At 45.7% G+C, this 20708-nt stretch overlaps 1 protein-coding gene across 1 annotated transcript in view; it reads right to left on the bottom strand.

Moving 5' to 3' along the window:
• fam151a (family with sequence similarity 151 member A) overlaps positions 1 to 17179 on the bottom strand; it is an 83514-nt gene extending 66335 nt beyond the window's left edge. Inside the window, exon 1 of the mRNA XM_085982489.1 lies at positions 16484 to 17179. Within this exon, the coding sequence (XP_085838615.1) occupies positions 16484 to 16649 (166 nt within the window). The 5' untranslated portion in view covers positions 16650 to 17179. The remainder of the gene's footprint in view (positions 1 to 16483) is intronic.
• Between the last annotated feature and the right edge of the window lie 3529 nt (positions 17180 to 20708).

The following is a 20708-nucleotide window of genomic DNA, read 5'->3' as shown; positions in this document are numbered from 1 at the left end:
GTTGCCCGAGTTGATTCTTTTAAACTTATAGGCCTAGAAATTCAGTGGGCTGCGCCACCCGTTAGCGCCTTAAGAGGGCGCTAAGTGGGTCGGAAGCCACTGGCCATGCCTCCCGCTAAATTCAGCGGGACGCTAATGGCGGCGCTAGCCGTTAGCGCTGCGCCACTGCCGATGACATCATCGGTGTGCGCAGCGCCCCGCTAACGCCCCGATCGCGATATTTAGATGCGCCCCCTGCTTTAACGCCAGGCGCTATTTGCGACCAGTTCAGGTGGGCCTACCTGCGGCGGTAGAGGCGCTAATTAAAGGAGAGGTGCGGGGCGGCCATTTATTTTGCTGGCCGCCTGCCAGCACCTCTCCGCGCTGCCGTCCCTGGCCTCCTGAGCACCCCCCCCGTGGAGTGCCGACTGCGTTCCAAGAGCCCGGCACTTCTCCTCGGTGCCGGGCTCTTTTGCCGGCACTTGCGATCCTCGATCGTGCTGCACAAGGCCCCTCCCCTTTAAGAAGGGGAGGAAGGCCTGCAGTACCACAGCGCGCTGTGTTGCACAGCGATATTCAGCTGCAGCGCCCCAAGAGGGATGCGGGGCGCCTCCAGTAGCGCCGCGCTTCCCTCTGGGGCGCGCCAACTGAATTTCCGGCAGGCGGCTGCGACTGCTTCCGGGGCGCTAAACGGAGCTATAGTGAATTTCTAGGCCATAATATTTCTGCAATGTTAGATTCAGCATGTTTCTCAATTCTAAGCAATTGAAACCAGGATCGTTACATTGGTGATTTGAAGTGTTAGTTAACCAAAGGGAGAATGTTTTCGGCTACTGAGAGAAGATGGCTCCTTGTGATACTTGACGGTTTAATTGCACAGTAGGAGTCTTAGCTCGGCAGACACATGGGAACTACATGCTCACACATCAAAGGGGTAAACTTCCACCTCTTAAAGATATTAATATTGATTAACAGCTTATCCAAACATTTACTACTGCTTCTCTAGATAATTGAGGTTTCACATGCCAATGTACTGGAACGACACATTAAAAAGGGTATATGTAACCAAATTGGCCTTCAATTAAGTGACTGAAGTGGGATTTTTTTATGGTAGTTTAACAACAACTTACATTTATATTGCTATTGTACATTTATATTGTTCCATTAATGTTTCAAAACTTCCCAAGGCCCTTAATAAGAGCGATATCAATAACAACATTTTCATGCCAAACCACAGAAGGAGATATCAGGACAGATGACCAAAAGCTTGGTCAAAGTGGTAGAATCTCAAAGGAGGAGAGAGAGATGGAGAGGCAGAGAGGTTCAAGGGGGAATTGCAGAGCTTAGGGCCAAGACAGCTAAAAGCACGGCCGCCAATGGTGGAGCGACTAAAATCTGGGATGCGCAAAAGGCCAGAATTGGAGGAGCGCAGAGATCTTGAAGGCTTGAAGGGCTGGAGGAGGTTACAGGGATAGGGAGGGGTGAGGTCATGGATGGATTTGAAAACAAGGGTGGGTATTTTAGCACAAATTTTTGTAGCGTGGAAGATGGGCGGCTGACCAAGATACCATTGGAATAGTCAAGTCTAGAGGTAACAAAGGCATGGATGAGGGTTCAGCAGCAGATGAGCTGATGCAGGGTCGGAGTCAGGTGGTATTATGGAGGTGGAAGTAGGCGGTCTTGGTGATGGAGCGGATATGTGGTCAGAAGCTCAGCTCAGGGTCAAACACAACACCAAGGTTGCAAACGGTCTAGTTCAGCCTCAGACATTTGGAAGGATGGAAACGGTGGTCAGTGAACGGAGTTTGTGGTGGGGACCAAAGACAATGGCTTCAGTCGTCCCAATATTTAGTTGGTGGAAATTTCTGCTCATCCAAAATTGGATGTCGGACAAGCAGTGTGACAACATAGAAACATAGAAGATAGGAGCAGGAGTAGGCCATTCAGCCCTTCGAGCCTGCTCCGCCATTCAACGAGATCATGGCTGATCATCCAAACCCTAGCACCCGGTCCCTACACCGACAGCCATCCCACCCAAGCCCTATCCCCGTAACCCCGTAACCCCACGTATTTAATCCCCCCTAACACTAAGGGCCAATTTTGTTTTATTTTTTATCATGGCCAATCAACCTAACCCGCACATTTTTGGACTGTGGGAGGAAACCGGAGCACCCGGAGGAAACCCACGCAAACACGGGGAGAATGTGCAAACTCCACACAGACAGTCACCCGAGGCCAGATTTGAACCCGGGTCCCTGGCGCTGTGAGGCAACAGTGCTAACCACTATGCCACCGTGCAGTGGAGGGGTCCAGAGAGGTGGTGGTGAGATAGGGTGAGCGGGGTAGGAGGGAAAACATATGATGTAATTAAATCAATGTATACAAACAACAAATGTGCAGTTAAAATTGGAGACAAACAAACAAAATACTTCCCACAGGGGCGGGGGGTGATGCAGGGCTCGCCAATCTCACCGACACTCTTTAATATTTACATAAATGGATTGGCAAAACTACTTGAACAATCTACAGCACCCGGCCTCACCCTATATGAATCCAAGGTTAAATTCCTCCTCTATGCAGACGACCTGGTTCTGCTGTCACCTACTAAAGAGGGGCTACAGCAAAACCTGGACCTGCTGGAGTCGTACTGCCAGACTTGGGCCCTGACAATAAATCCCCAAAAAACCAAAGTCCTTGTGTTCCAGCAAAGATCCAAACATCAGGGACCCAAAATAAATTTCACAGTAGGAACAACCAAAATTGAACAAACCACTAACTACACATACTTGGGCTTAAAAATCAGTTCTACGGGAAACTTCAAACTGGCTGTGAATGAACTGAAGGAGAAAGCAAGAAGGGCTTTCTATGCCATCAAAAAATCAATCCAAATAGAAATCCCAATTAGCATTTGGCTCAAAATTTTCAAATCAGTAATTGAACCAATTGCACTCTATGGCAGTGAGGTATGGGGACCGCTAACTCAACAAGAATTTGCAAAATGGGACAAACACCCAATTGAGATCCTACATGCAGAATTCTGTAAAAGTATCCTCCGGACTCAAAGGAAAACAGTAAACAATGCATGCAGGGCGGAACTAGGCCAATATCCATTAATAATCACTATCCAAAAAAGAGCCACCAAATTTTGGAATCACCTACAAATGAGCAATCCCCAATGCTATCACTACGACGCCCTGAAATGCCAAGAGCTGACCATAAAGAAGAATACCCTCAGTCAACTAGTCCTGGGACTCAGTGAAGTAACTACTAACAATACTAACAATAACCAGCCCCAGGACAGTGACAGGGTAACACAAAGAATTCGACCCAACACAATCGTCGCTAAGCAAAAGGAAAAATATCTGACATATTGGGCAGAAACAACAAAAACCCAAAGCAAACTCAGTTGCTACTTGGCCCTAAACAGACAATACAACATAGCTGATTACCTGACCATGGTAAAGGATAACAAACTGAGAAGAACCTTGACAAGGTACAGACTTAGCGAACATAGCCTAGCGATCGAAAAAGGCAGACACAGGCAGACCAGGCTGCCAAGAGAGGACAGGATATGCTCTCACTGCAGTCAGGGAGTGGTGGAGACAGAGATGCACTTCCTCACAGCTTGTGGAAAATATCAGGGCATCAGGGAGAATTTCTACCAAAAATTCTCACAAATATGCCCTGATTTCAGAAATCTGAATGACAACCAAAAACTCCCATTCCTACTGGGAGAGGAGAGAAGCTGTATAACACTGGCGGCACACTATGTTACAGCTTGCCATGAACAGAGGGACAACCAGTAAACTAAGAAAAGAATATATATAAACAATGCGAATGTATATTTATACACTCAGGGATATACCTGTTTATACACTGTATGAATAGAACTGCGTTTATGTGCTAAACCATAAATGTATTCTGATGCTTTGGCAACATAAGATGTAACTTATCATGCCAATAAAGCGATTTGAATTGTGAATTGTGAATTGAGATAGAACTGGGTGTTGTCAGATTACATGTGAAATCTGATATTGTGTTTTTGGATGATGTTGCCGAGGGGCAGCATAGAGATGAGAAATAGAAGGGTGCCAAGGATAGATTCCTGAGGGACTCCAGAGGTAACAGTGCAGCAGTGTGAATAGAAGCCATTGCAGGTGATTCTCTGGCTATGATTCGAAAGGTAAGAATGGAACCAGGCAAGGGCAGTTCCACCCAGCTGGATGACAGAGGAGAGGCATTGGAGGAGGATGGTGTGGTCAACTGTGTCAAAGGCTGCAGACAGGATGAGAAGGATGAGGAGGGATAGTTTATCACGGTCACAGTCACAAAGAATGTAATTTGTGATTTTGATAAGGGCCATTTCAATACTGTGGCTGGGCCGGACACCTGATTGGAGGGATTCAAACATGGAATTAAGGTTTTTAAAGTTAGATTCTGTTCACCTGAGTGTGCATTGCACAGCACTTGCCAAATACATAGAACACTGAGAGCGCTAAGTGCTAGTAGTATAAGTTTTAAGCACTGAAGAAAGCACTGTATAACAGTCATTTGAAAGATTTACAGCATGTGTCAGTTTAGCTAAATTAAGAAGAATGAAGACTGAAGAAAGATGATGATGACGGCAGTTTGTCACTGAGTTGTCCCGAAGTGACCCCCAGAGCATCATTGAGAAGAACAGCACAGTTCAACACGACAATCAGTTTGCTGCTTCAGGAGAGGCTGTAATTTTTTTATGCTTACAAGCCAAGAGATAGCCTTGATACTGGAGGCTTACCAATGATACACTGTATATGAACTTTGAACGTAAACTCACATAATCCCTTCAGTAATATGGACATTATATGCTGAGATATCGTGAAGCTTATATTTATGATGGTCTAAAGTCTATAAATTGTTAAGATTCAATTTACCTCTACTGTAATCACCAATACTTAAGCTTGTGATGGCATTGGCCATATCCTGCAATTGTAGTTAAATTAAATAATGTTAGTAATACACCTTTGTGTTTGCTTGCTCTTTGAAATTCTCATCCTTATTTTCAAATCCCTCCATGAGCTCATCCCACCCTATCGCTGTAACCTCCTCCAGCCCTACAACCCTCCGAGATATCTGCGCTCCTCTAATCCTGGCCTCTTGCGCATCCCCTATTTTAATTGCTCCATCATTGGTGGCCGTGCCTTCAGCTGCCAAAGCCCTAAGCTCTACAATTCCCTCCCTAATCCTCTCCGCCTCTCTACCTCTCCCTCCTCCTTTAAGATGCTCGTTAAAACCTACCTCTTTGACCAAGCATTTGGTCACCAGTCCTAATATCTCCTTATGTGGCTTGGTGTCAAATTTTGTTTGATAAAGCTCCTGTAAAGTAGATTGTGATGTTTTACTATGTTAACGCGCTATATAAATGCAAATTGTTGTTGTCTGTGGCAGGAAGTTGCACTTCATTCAATATTTATTTATAATCCTGCTCTTGACTGTTTTGGTTGGATTTATAATCAATACCTTTGGACTGAGTTACATAGCAATGTGAAGAGAGCTGATTTAGGTATATATACAGATATGTACAAAATCTTAAACATAAAACAGTAGATCCCAATTTAAACTTTGGATGTGAGCATAATGGTGAAGGGAAGAGTCATTGGCTAATACCCTTCTATTAATAGGCTACCTATTGGAATTTATCAATATGAGTTTGGGCTAGGGGAAAGAGCTGAGGAAGTGGGACTATTTGGATAGCTCTTTCAAAGAGCCAGCATAGATACAAAGGGCCAAATGGCCTCCTTCTATGCTGTATGATTCTATGGTGATACAATGCATTGGATACACTGGAGTATTGTCAGTGATTTAACATCAGGCTATTTTATAGAATACTTCTACAAACAATTACAGACTGGCGCTTCCACTAGAGTATCCCCATCATATCACTATAACAACTTAGAACTCAGCTACCTCACTGTCCTTAGCAAAGTGGTACATGGAATATTGCTGAGTCAATGTGAGGAATGACATTGCCTACTCAATGTGCATGGTGTGTAATTTCGTCCCTCCCCGCAGCAAATTGTCTCCCATCCTCTCACTGAATGTGCTGCCTCTTGTAGCAGTATGATTCTATAGGAACCTGCAGCCCTCTGGTACCCCAATAAACACGTGTGCATTCTTCATATGTGAATTTGGAAAGTTAGTGTCAGTGCACTATCAAAACACGGGCAGTATCACAACCAAGCCCAATCCTGTCCTTACTGGAAGTCCACACATGCAAAAGGTTCGAGCAGTTGGATTTGATCTGTGTGCATTTACTAGAATTTAACTGTGTATTCAGTGCATGGGTCAAAAAGATTACCATTGTTTACAGCAAGCATATGGGATAGTTTCTCTCTGAGACTTCCATTGGAGAACACAGAGATGGCAGCACACTGCTGTTGGAATCTGCTTCATAAAATGCAGAGAGAACATAGGAACAGGAGTAGGCCATTCAGACCCTCGAGCCTGTTCCACCATTCTGTTAGATTATGGCTGATCTGTGCCTCAACTCCAGATCTCTTGATACCCTTACCCAATAAAAATCTGTCCATCTCAGTTTTGAATGCTCTAATTATCCTCACATCCACAGCCTTTTGGGTCAAGAGAGTTTCAGACTTCCACTGCCCTATGTGTGAAAAAGTGGCTGCTGATTTCATTCCTGAATGGCCTAGCTCTAATTTAAAAATTGGTCCCCTTGTTCTTGATTCCCCTGAAGGGGTAATTACAGTCCTAGCCCTTTTTGGGCTACTCCAGATCAGGCATATTCCCCAGACGCTCACCTTCAACTAAAGTTAGAGATAGCCGAATTCTATAAGTCACTTAATTGGGTTAAAGGTCCAGGCTATCTCTCTCTAAAGGAAAGGAACGACTTGAAGATGTTACCGTCCTCCAGATAGCACTTTAATAAGTTTAACTAGACTGTAACCTTCCGGATATTATGAGGGTCCGGAATACTCCCCCAGAATTCTGTAACTCCTCACCAAAGAGTGTACAGAGATTGAGTTCGTGAGTTTGATACAGAAGTACTCTGTGAGACAATTCTAAAAATATAAAGATTTATTAAAGAACCGACATCTATTTAACAGCTGGTGAATTCAGTCGCAACATTAATAGTTCTAAAAACAAATAGCTTACACCTCTTATTCTCAGAGATCCTTATTCTCAAATCTTAACTCCGTTACATTTTTACATTTCTACTTCTTTCTTAATCTAGGATATCCACCAAAATCAAATAAGAGTACCTTTTGATCCCCGAGACTCAAAGAGTTAAAAACTTACAGAGCCTGCCTCTGAAGAGTGAGAGAATCGCTTGCCCCTTTCAGCGACTTCTGACATCCTATCTAAAAGTTCTATATTTTATACACTTTCTCAGTGGTATATCCTTTGAAGTTTTCTGCTGATGTAAGCTAATTATCTCTAGCCATTCTTTCTGTTGACTTCTTTCTAATCTTACTGTCAGTTCAGCTGTTAACTTGCAGAATCCTGTCTCTACCTTTAGGTGTTCAAATTTTATCATAAAAAATGGTTGTGACAGATGTATCTATTTGATGCCATTCTTATGAAGTTCTTTCATTCAATTTCTAAATCACCTTCGCTGATTATAAGCCAGACTTAGTGTCTCATAACTGTTCCAAGTTCAATACAAACACAATGGGCAGGATTTTCATTCAGAAGTCGGGTTGGAGGCGGGACTACCACTTTCGGGGTTGTAGTCCCGCTGTAGTGTATGTACCTTTAAGGGGAGAACTACTTTTTACAGCTCCTGTATACTGTAGTACCGGCAGTGACCACACCTGTATATAAACCCTGAGTAGGGATCTGTACGTTTAGTTTTAGAGTAACCCTCATCCAGTAAATACCTGTTGATTGTTCCTGCAGTCTAGTGTCTAGTTATTGAAGGACACACAACATCAAAAATACACGGATCTAACAGTGGCGACGAGGCAGATTCGAACCTACCTGCAACTCTGCATTACCTCCCAGGGATTCGCTCCTGGAGAACAGTGGAAGAAAGTTGAGGCCAGAAGCACGGGCGTCGACCACGAGCAACCGCCCAGTCATCGAGCAGAGATTTGAGCATCGCAGGGGAGGCTGTTGAGAGCTGGGCTTGGTTCTCCAGTCACGGTGGTCCAGCGAAACGGGCTGGCAACAGGTACGGTGCAGACCCTTCCCGGACAGCGGCGGCTAGAGCCGACCAACGGCACAGAAAAGGCCGAGCAGCGTCGACGGGAGAAGAGCGAGGGTAGAGCGCACAGTGCGCAGCCGGTGTTCAGGACCAAGCGGTGTCGACGGGAGAAGAGAGAGGGTAGAGCGCACAGGGCGCAGCCGGTGTTCAGGACCGAACGGCGTCGATGGGAGAAGAGAGAGAGGCGTGAAGGAAAATGCGCAGAGCGCAGCCGGTGTTCAAGGGACGAGCAGCGTCAGCGGGGAAGAAAGGGAAATGCGCAGAGCGCAGCCGGTGTTCAAGGGCCGAGCAGCCGCAGCGAAGAAGGGAGAGCATGGGAAACACCATTTGAGCCGCAGCGGAGAAGAAGGGAGAGCGCGGGAAAACGCCATTTTGAGCCGCAGCGGAGAAAAAGGGAGAGCGTGGGAAAACGCCATTTTGAGCCGCAGCGGAGAAGAAGGGAGAGCGCGGGAAAACGCCATTTTGAGCCGCAAGAAGAAGGGAAAGCACGGGAAAATGCCATTTTGACCCAGTCTAACCACACCCAGGGATGCAGAAGAGTGGCAGTATCACAGCATTCGACAATGAAGTCGAAGATTGGACGACATATGTCGAACGCACAGAAGTGTACTGCAAGGCGAATGAAGTGCCAGATGAGAGGAAAGCGCTGGTATTGTTGAATTCCATGGGTGCAAAAACGTATGGCTTACTGCAAAACCTAGTAACCCCAGAGAAGCCAGTGGATAAGGATTTTGGAAACATAGTGTCAATCCTACAGAATCACTTAAACCCCACACCGCTGCTGATAGCAGAAAGATTTAAGTTCCACAAAAGGAACCAGTATAAAGATGAAAGTAATGCTGAGTATTTAATGGAACTGCGCAAGCTATCGAAACACTGCCAGTTTGGAACGGGACTAGCAGATACTTTAAGGGACAAGTTTGTGTGTGGGCTTCAAAGTGAAGGAACCCAGAAACGGCTTCTAGCAGAAAAGGATCTTACGCTGGACAAGGCTTTCAGCATGGCAGTATCACACGAAGCAGCCGCACGGGGCGCTGCAGAGATACAACGGAGACTGCAAGAATATGGCACAAATGAAATGTCATATGGAACAGTGAAGTGCTATCGCTGCGGCAGAACAACACACGACCATAATGATTGCTGGTTTAAGGACAAAGTGTGCAGACAGTGTGGAAAAGTAGGACACATAGCAAGAGTCTGCAGGTCGGGAAAGAAAACCAGCAGCAAGAAATCTCCACAGGAGAAGTACAAGAAGGTACATAAGGTGATCCAAACGGAGGATCATCAAACTATCTGGGTCACGCTCAAGATAGCTGGAGTCCAAGTGAAAATGGAATTGGACACAGGGTCAGCCCTAACAGTCATAAACCGAAGGGACTACAAGCGGCTATTCTCACATATACCCTTGAGAGATACAGAGATTGTCTTGAAGACGTACATGGGGCAAAAAGTCTACCCCAAAGGAAAAATAAGGGTGAACGTTGTATATAATGGTAAGGAAACATCAAAAATGGACCTATATGTATTGCCAGATGGAGGACCACCACTACTAGGACGTGAATGGATCCGGAAGATACAGCTAGATTGGCATTCCATACAAGCACTGACTGTAGATGCCAAAAAGGATGACGACGTCACACCTGGACGACTGTCAAAAATGCTAACTGACGCACAAGAAGTGTTCCAGGAGGGACTTGGAACACTAAAAGGCATAACAGCGACGATCAAAATAGAGGAAAATGCAAGCCCAAAGTTTTTTAAGGCCTTATGCGATCCGCCCAGCCGTCGAAGCAGAGCTGGAAGGTTTGGAACGTTCAGGAGGACTGTCCAAAGTGGACTGGAGCGAGTGGGCCACACCCATCGTTCCTGTAATGAAGAGGTCGTTGAGTAATACGCCTGGGGAACCAAAGAAAGTTCGCATCTGTGGGGACTTTAAGGTGACAGTGAACCCAGTCCTTCACATAGTACAATATCCGCTTCCGCGGATTGAAGATATTTTCGCCTCGCTATCTGGAGGGAAACGCTTCACTAAGATTGATCTGGCCCAGGCGTACCTGCAAATGGAGGTAGAAGAAGCCTCGAAACAGTACCTCACGATCAACACTCATAAAGGTCTCTACCAATACAACCGGCTGGTGTTCGGGGTAGCATCAGCTCTGGCTATTTGGCAAAGGGCAATGGATCAAGTCCTGCGAGGGATTCCAGGGACCCAGTGTTATTTGGACGACATCCTGGTCACGGGCGAAAATGACAGTGCTCACCTTGCCAGCCTGGAGCAGGTGCTCACTAGATTGAAGGAATATGGGCTCCGAATGTGAGTTTTTCCAGAAGCAGATCTCATATTGTGGCCACGTTATTGATGAAGAGGGGTTACATAAGTCCCCTGACAAGATTGAGGCAGTAGTCAAGGCTCCAGCACCGGAAAATGTGTCACAACTGAGGTCGTTCCTCGGGCTGGTGAACTACTACCATAAGTTCTTGCCGAATTTGTCTACGTTACTACACCCACTGAACACCTTACTGCAAACGGGGATACCTTCGAAGTGGAATGACGAATGTAAACGAGCTTTCCAGAAGTGCAAAGAATTGATCACATCAAAAGAAGTGTTGGCTCATTTCAACCCAGCACTACCAATTCGGTTGGCGTGTGATGCATCACCCTATGGCATTGGAGCGGTGCTGTCACACAAGTTCCCGGACGGCTCGGAGAGGCCGGTAGCCTTTGCGTCTCGGTCACTAACCTCAGCCGAGCGTAACTACGCCCAGATTGACAGGGAGGCCCTCAGCCTAGTGTGGGGACTGAAAAAGTTCAACCACTATCTGCACGGGCAGAAGTTCACCTTGCTGACTGACCACCAACCACTTGTCTCCATCTTTAATCCAAAGAAGGGCGTGCCGGTGATGACTGCGCAACGGCTACAAAGTTGGTCGCTTTTTCTAGGGGCGAACCAATATGAAATCGAGTATAAGGGCACGAAACAGCATGGAAACGCTGATGGGCTATCATGCCTGCCACTGCCTACTGCGGAAGAAGCACCAGCAGTGGACCCTGTCGAAATATTTCATTCGACTATAATTGAACGCTTGCCAGTAACTAACGCTGATATAGAGAAGGAGACCCGAAATGACCCGACACTGTCTCGGGTATATGACTTGACGGTGAAGGGATGGCCAACACATGGCGACTCACTGTTGCCAGCATTCTCATCCAGAAGAGAACAGCTGTCAGTATGCCAGGGGACCTTGATGTGTGGATCCCGAGTGGTAATTCCACCCAAGTTAAGGGAGAGAGTGCTCAATGAGCTTCACGAAGGCCATCTGGGAGGGGTGAAAATGAAAAGCCTTGCTAGGGCTTGTGTGTGGTGGCCGGGGATCGATCAGCAAATCGGGGACCTGACAAAGAGCTGCTCAGGATGCCAGAAGGTCCAAAATGCACCACCACATGCCCCTCTACACCCATGGGAGTGGCCCTCATCTCCATGGCAATGGGTGCATATTGATTTTGCTGGTCCATTCATGGACTCAATGTTTCTAATAGCCGTGGATGCGCACTCGAAGTGGCCTGAGGTGATCAAAATGTCGTCCACCACCACGGGGAAAACTATTGCAGTCCTATGGACCATATTTGCCAGGAACAGCTTGCCAGAGCAGATTTGCTCTGATAACGGACCACAGTTTGTGTCCAAAGAGTTTCGAAGATTCATGAAAAGGAATGGGGTAAGGCATTACACATCCGCCCCATATCATCCAGCCACAAATGGATTGGCTGAGAGGTTCATACAAACCTTTAAGAAAGCAGTAAGGGTCATGTGCGATGACGACATTCCACTGCAGCATAAGGTGGACAATTTCCTGTTAGCCTACAGAAATGCGACACATGCAGTCACCAACCAGACCCTGGCCATGATGTTCTTTAACCAAAGGTTGAGATCTCGTCTGGATTTGCTCAGACCAAATGTACGAAGAGATGTTGAGAATAAGCAATTCCAGCACATCAATGAGAAGCCGACAAGGAGCTTCAATGTAGGGCAACCAGTCTTGGCCCGCGACTACCGAACAGAGAAATGGCAACCAGGAACGATATGCACACGGCAGGGGCCACTAATGTACACAGTGGATGTTGGGGAGAACATTGTGAGACGCCATGTCGACCAGATCCTAGAGTCACAGGAACGAGTCAACCCCATGTCTCGCGCACCTGGTGATGAACCCGACATACAGGTAGCATCTACCCCAGAAACAGTAGCATCGGAAGCTGATGAACCAACTGACGACAGGGGGCCTCCGCACCAAGAACAAAACACTCAGGAAAGGCGCTATCCAGAAAGGATCAGGAAGCCGCCCCAAAGACTGAATTTATAAATGGACTATTTTCAGTTAATGTGCATGTTAAAAGTGTTAATTGTTAAATGAATGTTATGGTACTGTCAATCTAAAAGGGGAGGAATTGTAGTGTATGTACCTTTAAGGGGAGAACTACTTTTTACAGCTCCTGTATACTGTAGTACCGGCAGTGACCACACCTGTATATAAACCCTGAGTAGGGATCTGTACGTTTAGTTTTAGAGTAACCCTCATCCAGTAAATACCTGTTGATTGTTCCTGCAGTCTAGTGTCTAGTTATTGAAGGACACACAACATCAAAAATACACGTATCTAACACCCGCCTCCATCGAGATGCAGCCAATCCATGCGATTTTAACTTGATTGACCTTGTCAACCAGCGGGTTCAGCAAGCCAATTAAGGGCCACCCGGCAACAGTTGACGTCACAGACTGAAATTTCATCTGTCAAGAGATTTTGACAGATGAAATATCAGCGTTTCACAGCTGTTTAAGCTGTCAAACACTGACAGTCTTACTTCTAACCTGAGTCCTTCTCCACAGACTCAGTTAGAAATCTCTCCTGCACAGAAAACTGCAGGCTGTCACTTTTTGACAGTTCGCAGCCATTCTGCTTTCTGTGCTGGTGAGATGAGGAACTCTCGGAACCTAAAGGAAGGAAGGCTGAAAAGAATAGAAAAGGTAATTTACACTTCTTTAATCACTTTAGATACACCAAACACACTTACCTTTGCACTCATGCACACATCACTCACCTGAACACCGACATCTCGACCCCTCCAAGCCCTTCAACCCGACTCCTCTAACTTGGCGTGGTTTGGTCCCACAGTTCAACCTTAAAAATAGGGATTAGGCTAAAAACTGCCTGTTAACTACCTGTTAACAAGCAGTTAATTGGCACTAATCCCTTCCCGCTCGGGTAGGCGGGTCCCAGTGCGGGGCGTCTCCTTTGAAACTGGCATGGAGGTGGGTTGGGGACGGGATGGGGTCGGGACCCCTGATTTCAGGATTTTAATCCCCCACATGCCTCCAATCCTGACTCCACAGCACAATGAAAATCGAGCCCAATGTGATTGCTTGGTGAATCTATTGAAGTCATATTTACAAAGTCTTCTGTTTGTACCTTTCACACTATATAGATCAAAAACACTTCAACTAGGGTGCTCCATGCATTTCTTAGCTACTTCAATTGGTTGTATTAAGAATTATGTCTCCTGTCTTTCATTTGATGTGATATTTATGAAGGCATATGGTTCTTTAGTATTCTGAGTTTCTGTTCGAAGAGTTGTTTTATAACACTTTAAACTGGGTAATGGTATTGTGTTTCTCCCAAACTGCAGACTTCTTGGAAACTCCAACCCTTTGCTTCAATAGGGCCATTGTCTCAGTTTAAACAACCAATTCCCATTTCAAAAGCTTGTATGGTGTTTACAGCTTTGTGTCAACAACCATCTTATCTCAGAAGCCTGTATTTCTGTTTACAGCTTGTGTCGTTGAGGCTTTTAGATTTTTAAACCTAGTTTTCATGTTTTAATAAAGTCAAAATTCCGTTCATAGGATGGTGTATCTCTTGGAATATGGCTATTCATTTACACCCCCACCAGGGGATGTCGTTCCTCTGTATCTATCTCATCAAATCACTTTATCATCTAAAACACCTCGATTAGATTACCTTCAAATCAACCTTCTAAACACCAGGGAATACAGGCCTTGTTTAGGCAACCTGTCCTCACAATTTAACCCTTTAAATCCTAGTATTATTTTGGTGAATCTGCGCTGTATCCCCTCCAAGACCAATATGTCCTTCCTGAGGTGCGGTGCCCAAACTGCAAGATGTACTCCACATGGGGTCTGACCAAGGCTCTGTACAATTGAAGAATCATTTCCAACCCTTTGTATTCCTAGACTTAGCATTAGTGGCAGTTTATTTTGAATACACGTTGCTCTTCATTCTGTTCCAGATTATTCTAGGACAGCTGGTCAGTCCCATTGTTCTGGTTTGAACTGCTTTTCTAGAATATGGTGACTGTTATCATAGGGATAAACAAGTTAATAAAAAGCAGAGGAAGCGGTCAGAGGGATCACAATGCTGGAAAAACTCAGCAGGTCAGGCACAAAATCTGTGGAGAGAAGTGGTGGTAGGTTAATGTTTCAGACATAATCCTTTATCAGTTCTTCTAATGAAGGGTTATGCCTGAAACGTTAACTTGCCACTTCTCGCCACAGATGTTGTGCCTGATTCGCTGAGTGTTTCCAGCTTTTTCTATGGAAGGCATCACATTCTGTTTGATCCTGTCCTCACCTGATATATACACTTTCTAGCAGAGGTCCACTGGATTGTGATCAGGAGTGGGAGCCCTGCTGGTTTTTTTTGTCCCTCTCTAGCCAACTAAAAGCAAATATAGCACCATAGCACTGTGATTGACATCAGCTAACCCTAAAACCTTCTGGCCTATATAGTTCAGTGATGTTCTCTTCTGATATCTTTGGCTTCAGCTTAATGTCTCCATTACACGAGTGAACACAACACGATCGCAAGGGACACATGGTTACATCTGGGCTTCTGTTGTAACCAGAGCACCAGCTCGCCCAGTCACACGGGCTCCCAGTCTTACTGGCACAATTCTACTGGCCGGAGGGCAGTTGGGCTTAGGCTACATTGGCCAGCTTCAATACCTGTCGCAATACCTTGGTGTGCACTGTATTCAGAGACTCCAGGTCAGTTCCTGCTGTGTTACTGCAGCTGGCACAGACTTGTTGAGAATGCTGGAGCAGGCTACAAGTGCACTGATTTGGTACCAAAGCGACACAGTGAGTGTTCAGTGGACAGTGGACAAGTTGGAAGTTCATTAGAAATCCTTCCAAAGGCAATGTAATACTGAACTATATAGACCAGAAGGTCTCAGGGTTAGCTGATGTCAACCACAGTGCGATGGTGCTATATTTGCTTTTAGTTGGCTAGCGAGGGCCAAAAAAAACCAGCAGGGCTCCCACTCCCGGTCACAATCCAGTGGACCTCTGCTAGAAAGTGTATATATCAGGTGAGGACAGGATCAAACTGAATGTGATGCCTTCCATAGTTAAATAACCTGCCAACACTTACAATCAAGGCTAACATGCAAAGTATGGGTGAATACCAGATGGTGCCTTGTACATGTAGAATTTTGCCCCAGCATGAGTCAATGCCTCAGGAGAGGGAGGAGAGGGCTGACAACTTCAGTCTGTTAATTATTTAGTAATTAATAGTCGTTCCAGACCCATCTCTGGAATGAATATTGATGTCTGCAAATTGTAATTTGCTGCAAACCCACAGAACCATCTCACCAGTCTCCTTCCAGCATCCAGTTATTCATGTGTCACATTTTTCAAAAATGAACAAGTCAAACTCACCACCCTGTAACATCTACAAGTTATAGATTAGCTTTGTGAAAACAAAGCCTGTTGTAAATGTTTAATTTGTAAAATATATTTAACAATGATTGCAACTTGATCACTTTAGCATATTATGTACTTACCAGTGCATGTACCTGTGGGTGTATGTCTATGCACCTATGTGTGTGAGTCTAAGTGTGTGTGAACCAGCCTGTCTGTGTGAGTCAGACTGTGTTTGTGAGCTGGTCTGTTTGTGCCTGTATGTGTGAGAGAGAGAGTCAGTCTGTGAGTATGAGCCAGTCTCTCGATCTGTCAGTGCAGATGTGAGACAGTGAAGGATTGAGACGCTGGCTTCTGTTAAAGGGACACTCGCGGTCTTTATCATGACGGTTCATTAGTAACATCACAGGTGAAGTCCCAGTACTTTCACACCTCGGACGCACTGGGCTACATCGTCACCCAGCAACATTTGACAAACAGGAACAAGTCGCTGACGAGCATTTGTTCCTGCCGACTGTATCTCCCGATCCCCTCCGGCGGCTCTGCTGGGAGCGGGAGATGCCCGGGACAACAGGCTCTCTCTTACCTGGGAAGAAGTTCCTGTAAACAGCGAAGTATCCCACCAGCCCGATGTAAGCAGCGACCAGTAGGGCGAAGCAGAGCCCGGCCAACAGCTTCCAGCGCCGGCGGATGGAGAGGCCGCGTCTCCCCTCTTTGCACAGAATCTCTCGGTCCGGTGTCAGCTCCAACATAGCGGCGTCCACGGCTGGGCTCGGCTCTGCTGTCGGGAGGCTGCCTGCCAGCAGGAGGAGACCTTTAGAAAGTGGGAAGGAGGCGGCCCGTTCCGTCCTGGCAGCTCGGACCCGCCCGGATCCTGCTTCCGAGTCAAGGGCCGGCACCGGGGGCAAGCGGCAAACCCACTTTTTAATTAGAAATAAATCCTTTAGAAACGCAGACAGATCTGAATAAACATACTCTAAAATTATAGAAAAGAATAACTGTATAGAGTTTCTTTTAAAAAAAAGTACAGACTCAAAGTAAAATAAATAAAGCAACTATTTGTAATTAAATACTAAATGAAAGGCATCCCCACACTGACACTTCAACAGAAAGTTACTGTCACTGGCAGTACCTTCCACACAGTGTCTAAAGGGCAGCTTGGAGCTGAGAGCAGCAAGTGTCAGCAGCATGAATTATCATAGAATGAACAACACAGAAGGAGGCCATTCGGCCCATCGTGCCTGTGCCGGCTCTTCAAAAGAAATATCCCATTAATCCCAGTCCCCTGCTCTTAGAAACATAGAAAAATAGGAGCAGGAGTAGGCCATTCGGCCCTTCGAGCCTGCTCCACCATTCAATATGATCATGGCTGATCCTCTATCTCAATACTATATTCCCACTCTCCATACCCCTTGATGCCTTTTGTGCCTAGAAACCTATCTATCTCCTTCTTAAATATATTCAGTGACTTGGTCTCCACAGCCTTCTGTGGTAGAGAATTCCACAGGTTCACCACCCTCTGCGTGAAGAAATTTCTCATCTCAGTCCTAAATGTTCTATCCCTTATCCTGAGACTGTGATCCCTTGTTCTAGACCCTCAGCCAGGGGAAACATCCTCCCTGCATCCAGTCTGTCTAGCCCTGTCAGAATTTTATATGTTTCAATGAGATCACCTCTCATTCTTCTAAACTCTAGTAAAACGCTAGAGTTTAGAAGAATGAGAGGGGATCGCATTGAAACTTATAAAATTCTAACAGGACTAGACAGACTAGATGCAGGAAGGATGTTCCAGATGGCAGGGTGTCCACAACCAGGGGTCACAGTCTAAGGATAAGGGGTAAGCCATTTAGGACTGAGATGAGGAGGAATTTCTTCACCCAGAGAGTGGTGAACCTGTGGAATTTTCTACCACAGAAGACAGTTGAGACCAATTCATTAAATATATTCAAGAAGGAGTTAGATATATTTCTTAAGGCTAAAGGGATCAAGGGATATGGGGAGAAAGCAGGGACAGGGTACTGAATTTGGATGATCAGCCATGATCGCATTGAATGGTGGAGCAGGCTCGAGGGGCCGAATGGCCTACTCCTGCTCCTATCTTCTATGTTTCTATGTTAATACAGGCCTAGTCGACCCAATCTCTCCTCATACGACAGTCCTGCCATTCCAGGAATCAGTCTGGTGAACCTTCGCTGCACTCCCTCTATGGCAAGTATATCCTTTCTTAGGTACATATAGATACATAGAAGATAGGAGCAGGAGTAGGCCATTCGGCCCTTCGTGCCTGCTCCGCCATTTAATGAGATCATGGCTGATCCTTTAATTCAGTATCCCGTCCCCGCCTTCTCTCCGTAACCCTTAACCCCTTTTGCCCGTAGAAATATATCTAATTCCCTCTTAAATATATTTAATGAGCTGGCGTACACTGCCCTCTGTGGCAATGAGTTCCACAGGTTCACCACTCTCTGAGTGAAGAAATTCCCCCTCATCTCTGTCCTAAATGGTTTAGCCCTTATCCTTAAATTATGTCCTCTAGTTCTGTTCTCACCCGCCAAGGGAAACATTCCTTCTGCATCCAGTCTGTCTAGACCTGTCAGAATTTTATACACTTCTATGAGGTCCCCTCTCAATCTTCTAAACTCCAGTGTGTACATCCCTAAACTACATAGTCTCTCCTCATAGGTCATTCCCGCCATTCCTGGTATCAGCCTGGTGAATCGCCGCTGCACCCCCTCCATGGCAAGAACATCCTTCCTCAGATGAGGCGACCAAAACTGTACACAGTACTCGAGGTGTGGTCTCACCAGTGCCCTGTACAGCTGCAGCAAGGTATCCCTGTTCCTGTATTCTAACCCTTTTGCTATGAAGGCCAGCATACCGTTTGCCTTCTTGACCGCCTGTTGCACCTGCATGCTCGCCTTCAGTGACTGGTGTACAAGAACACCCAGGTCTCTCTGTACTTCCCCCTCTCCCAATCTATTGCCATTTAAATAATAATTTGCCCTCCCGTTCCTGCACCCAAGGTGGATAACTTCGCACTTGTCCACATTATAGTGCATCTGCCATTTATCCGCCCAATCGCCCAGTCTGTCCAAATCGCTCTGGAGCTTCCTGGTCTCTTCCTCTGAGCCCACCCCACCTCCTAGTTTAGTGTCGTCTGCAAATTTGGAAATGCTGCATCCGACTCCCTGATCCAGGTCATTAATGTAAATTGTGAACAGCTGGGGGCCCAGGACAGATCCCTGTGGTACCCCACTTGTTACTGCCTGCCATTCAGAAAATGAGCCGTTTATTCCAACTCTCTGTTTTCTATCTGACAGCCAGTTCCCTATCCACGCCAAAACTTTCCCCTTTATCCCATGAGCCTCAATTTTCCATGCTAATCTTTTATGTGGGACCTTATCGAAGGCCTTTTGGAAGTCCAGGTACACCACATCTACTGGCTCTCCCCCATCTATTCTACCAGTTACTCCCTCAAAAAATTCCAATAGATTAGTCAAGCACGATTTACCCTTTGTAAATCCATGTTGACTCTGTCCTATCCTGTCCCCATTTGCTAAGTGCTCCGCTATTTCATCCTTAATGATGGACTCCAGCATTTTGCCCACAACTGATGTAAGGCTTACAGGTCTGTAATTACCTGCTTTTTCCCTACCCCCCTTTTTGAATAGTGGGGTAACGTTAGCTACCCTCCAATCCATCGGCACTGTTCCCGAGTCTAATGAATTCTGAAAAATCATCCTTAGTGCATCCGCTATCTCTAGGGCCACCTCCTTCAGTACCCTAGGATGCATGTTATCAGGCCCTGGGGATTTGTCCACCTTCAATCCCTTTAGCTTCCTTAACACCATATCCTTAGAGATATTGATTTGCGTCAGTTCCTCCTTTGCCAATGTCCCTATTTTTCCCGATATCCCAGGGAGGTTTTTTGTGTCTTCCTTCGTAAAGACTGACCCAAAGTATGCATTTAGTTGATCTGCCATTTCCTTATTTCCCATTATATATTCCCCCGTATCTGACTGCAATGGACCAACTTTGGTTTTCACCAGTCTTTTCCTTTTGATATATTTATAAAAGCTTTTGGAGTTAGTTTTTATATTTTCCGCCAGCTTGTTTTCGTAAGCTATTTTGCCCCTCTTGATCATGCCCTTTGCCCTCCTTTGCTCTATCTTAAACTGTTCCCAATCTTCCGCTCTGGCGCTTTTTTTGGCTATTTTATACGCCCTATCTTTGGATTTTATGCTGTCTCTAATTTCCCCTGTTATCCACGGTTGAGTCACCTTTTTAGATTTCCTTTTATGCCAGATTGGTATAAACAATTTTTGCAATTTTGTCATTCTATCTTTAAATGTTTGCCATTGTTTATCTACCTCCAGTCCTCTCAGGAACGTTGTCCAATCAGACCTACTCAGTTCCCGTCTCATGGCATCATAATTCCCCTTGTTTAAATTCAGGACCTTAGTCTCTGAGTCAATTTCTTCGCTCTCCATTTCGAGTGAGAAATCGATCATGTTATGATCGCTCTGACCCAAGGGTCCCCGTACAACAAGATTACTGATTAGTCCCTTCTCATTGCACAGTACCCAGTCCAATATAGCCTGTTCCCGAGTTGGTTCCTCGACATATTGATCCAGATAACCATCCCTTAAACACTCAAGGAATTCCTCCTCCTCATTATTTTTACTGATTAGGCTAGTCCAATCTATATGTAAGTTAAAGTCACCTATGATGACAGCTGTGCTCTTATTGCACGCTTCTCTAATTTCCCTCGTGATGCCCTCCCTAACCTCTATTTTACTATTTGGAGGCCT

Source organism: Somniosus microcephalus, chromosome 3 (assembly GCF_052327205.1).
Source record: "Somniosus microcephalus isolate GS21.2 chromosome 3, FLI_Smic_1.0, whole genome shotgun sequence".
In the NCBI taxonomy this organism is placed as follows: domain Eukaryota; kingdom Metazoa; phylum Chordata; class Chondrichthyes; order Squaliformes; family Somniosidae; genus Somniosus; species Somniosus microcephalus.
Note: the sequence above shows the minus strand (reverse complement) of the source record. Positions and strands in the feature narration are given on the sequence as shown.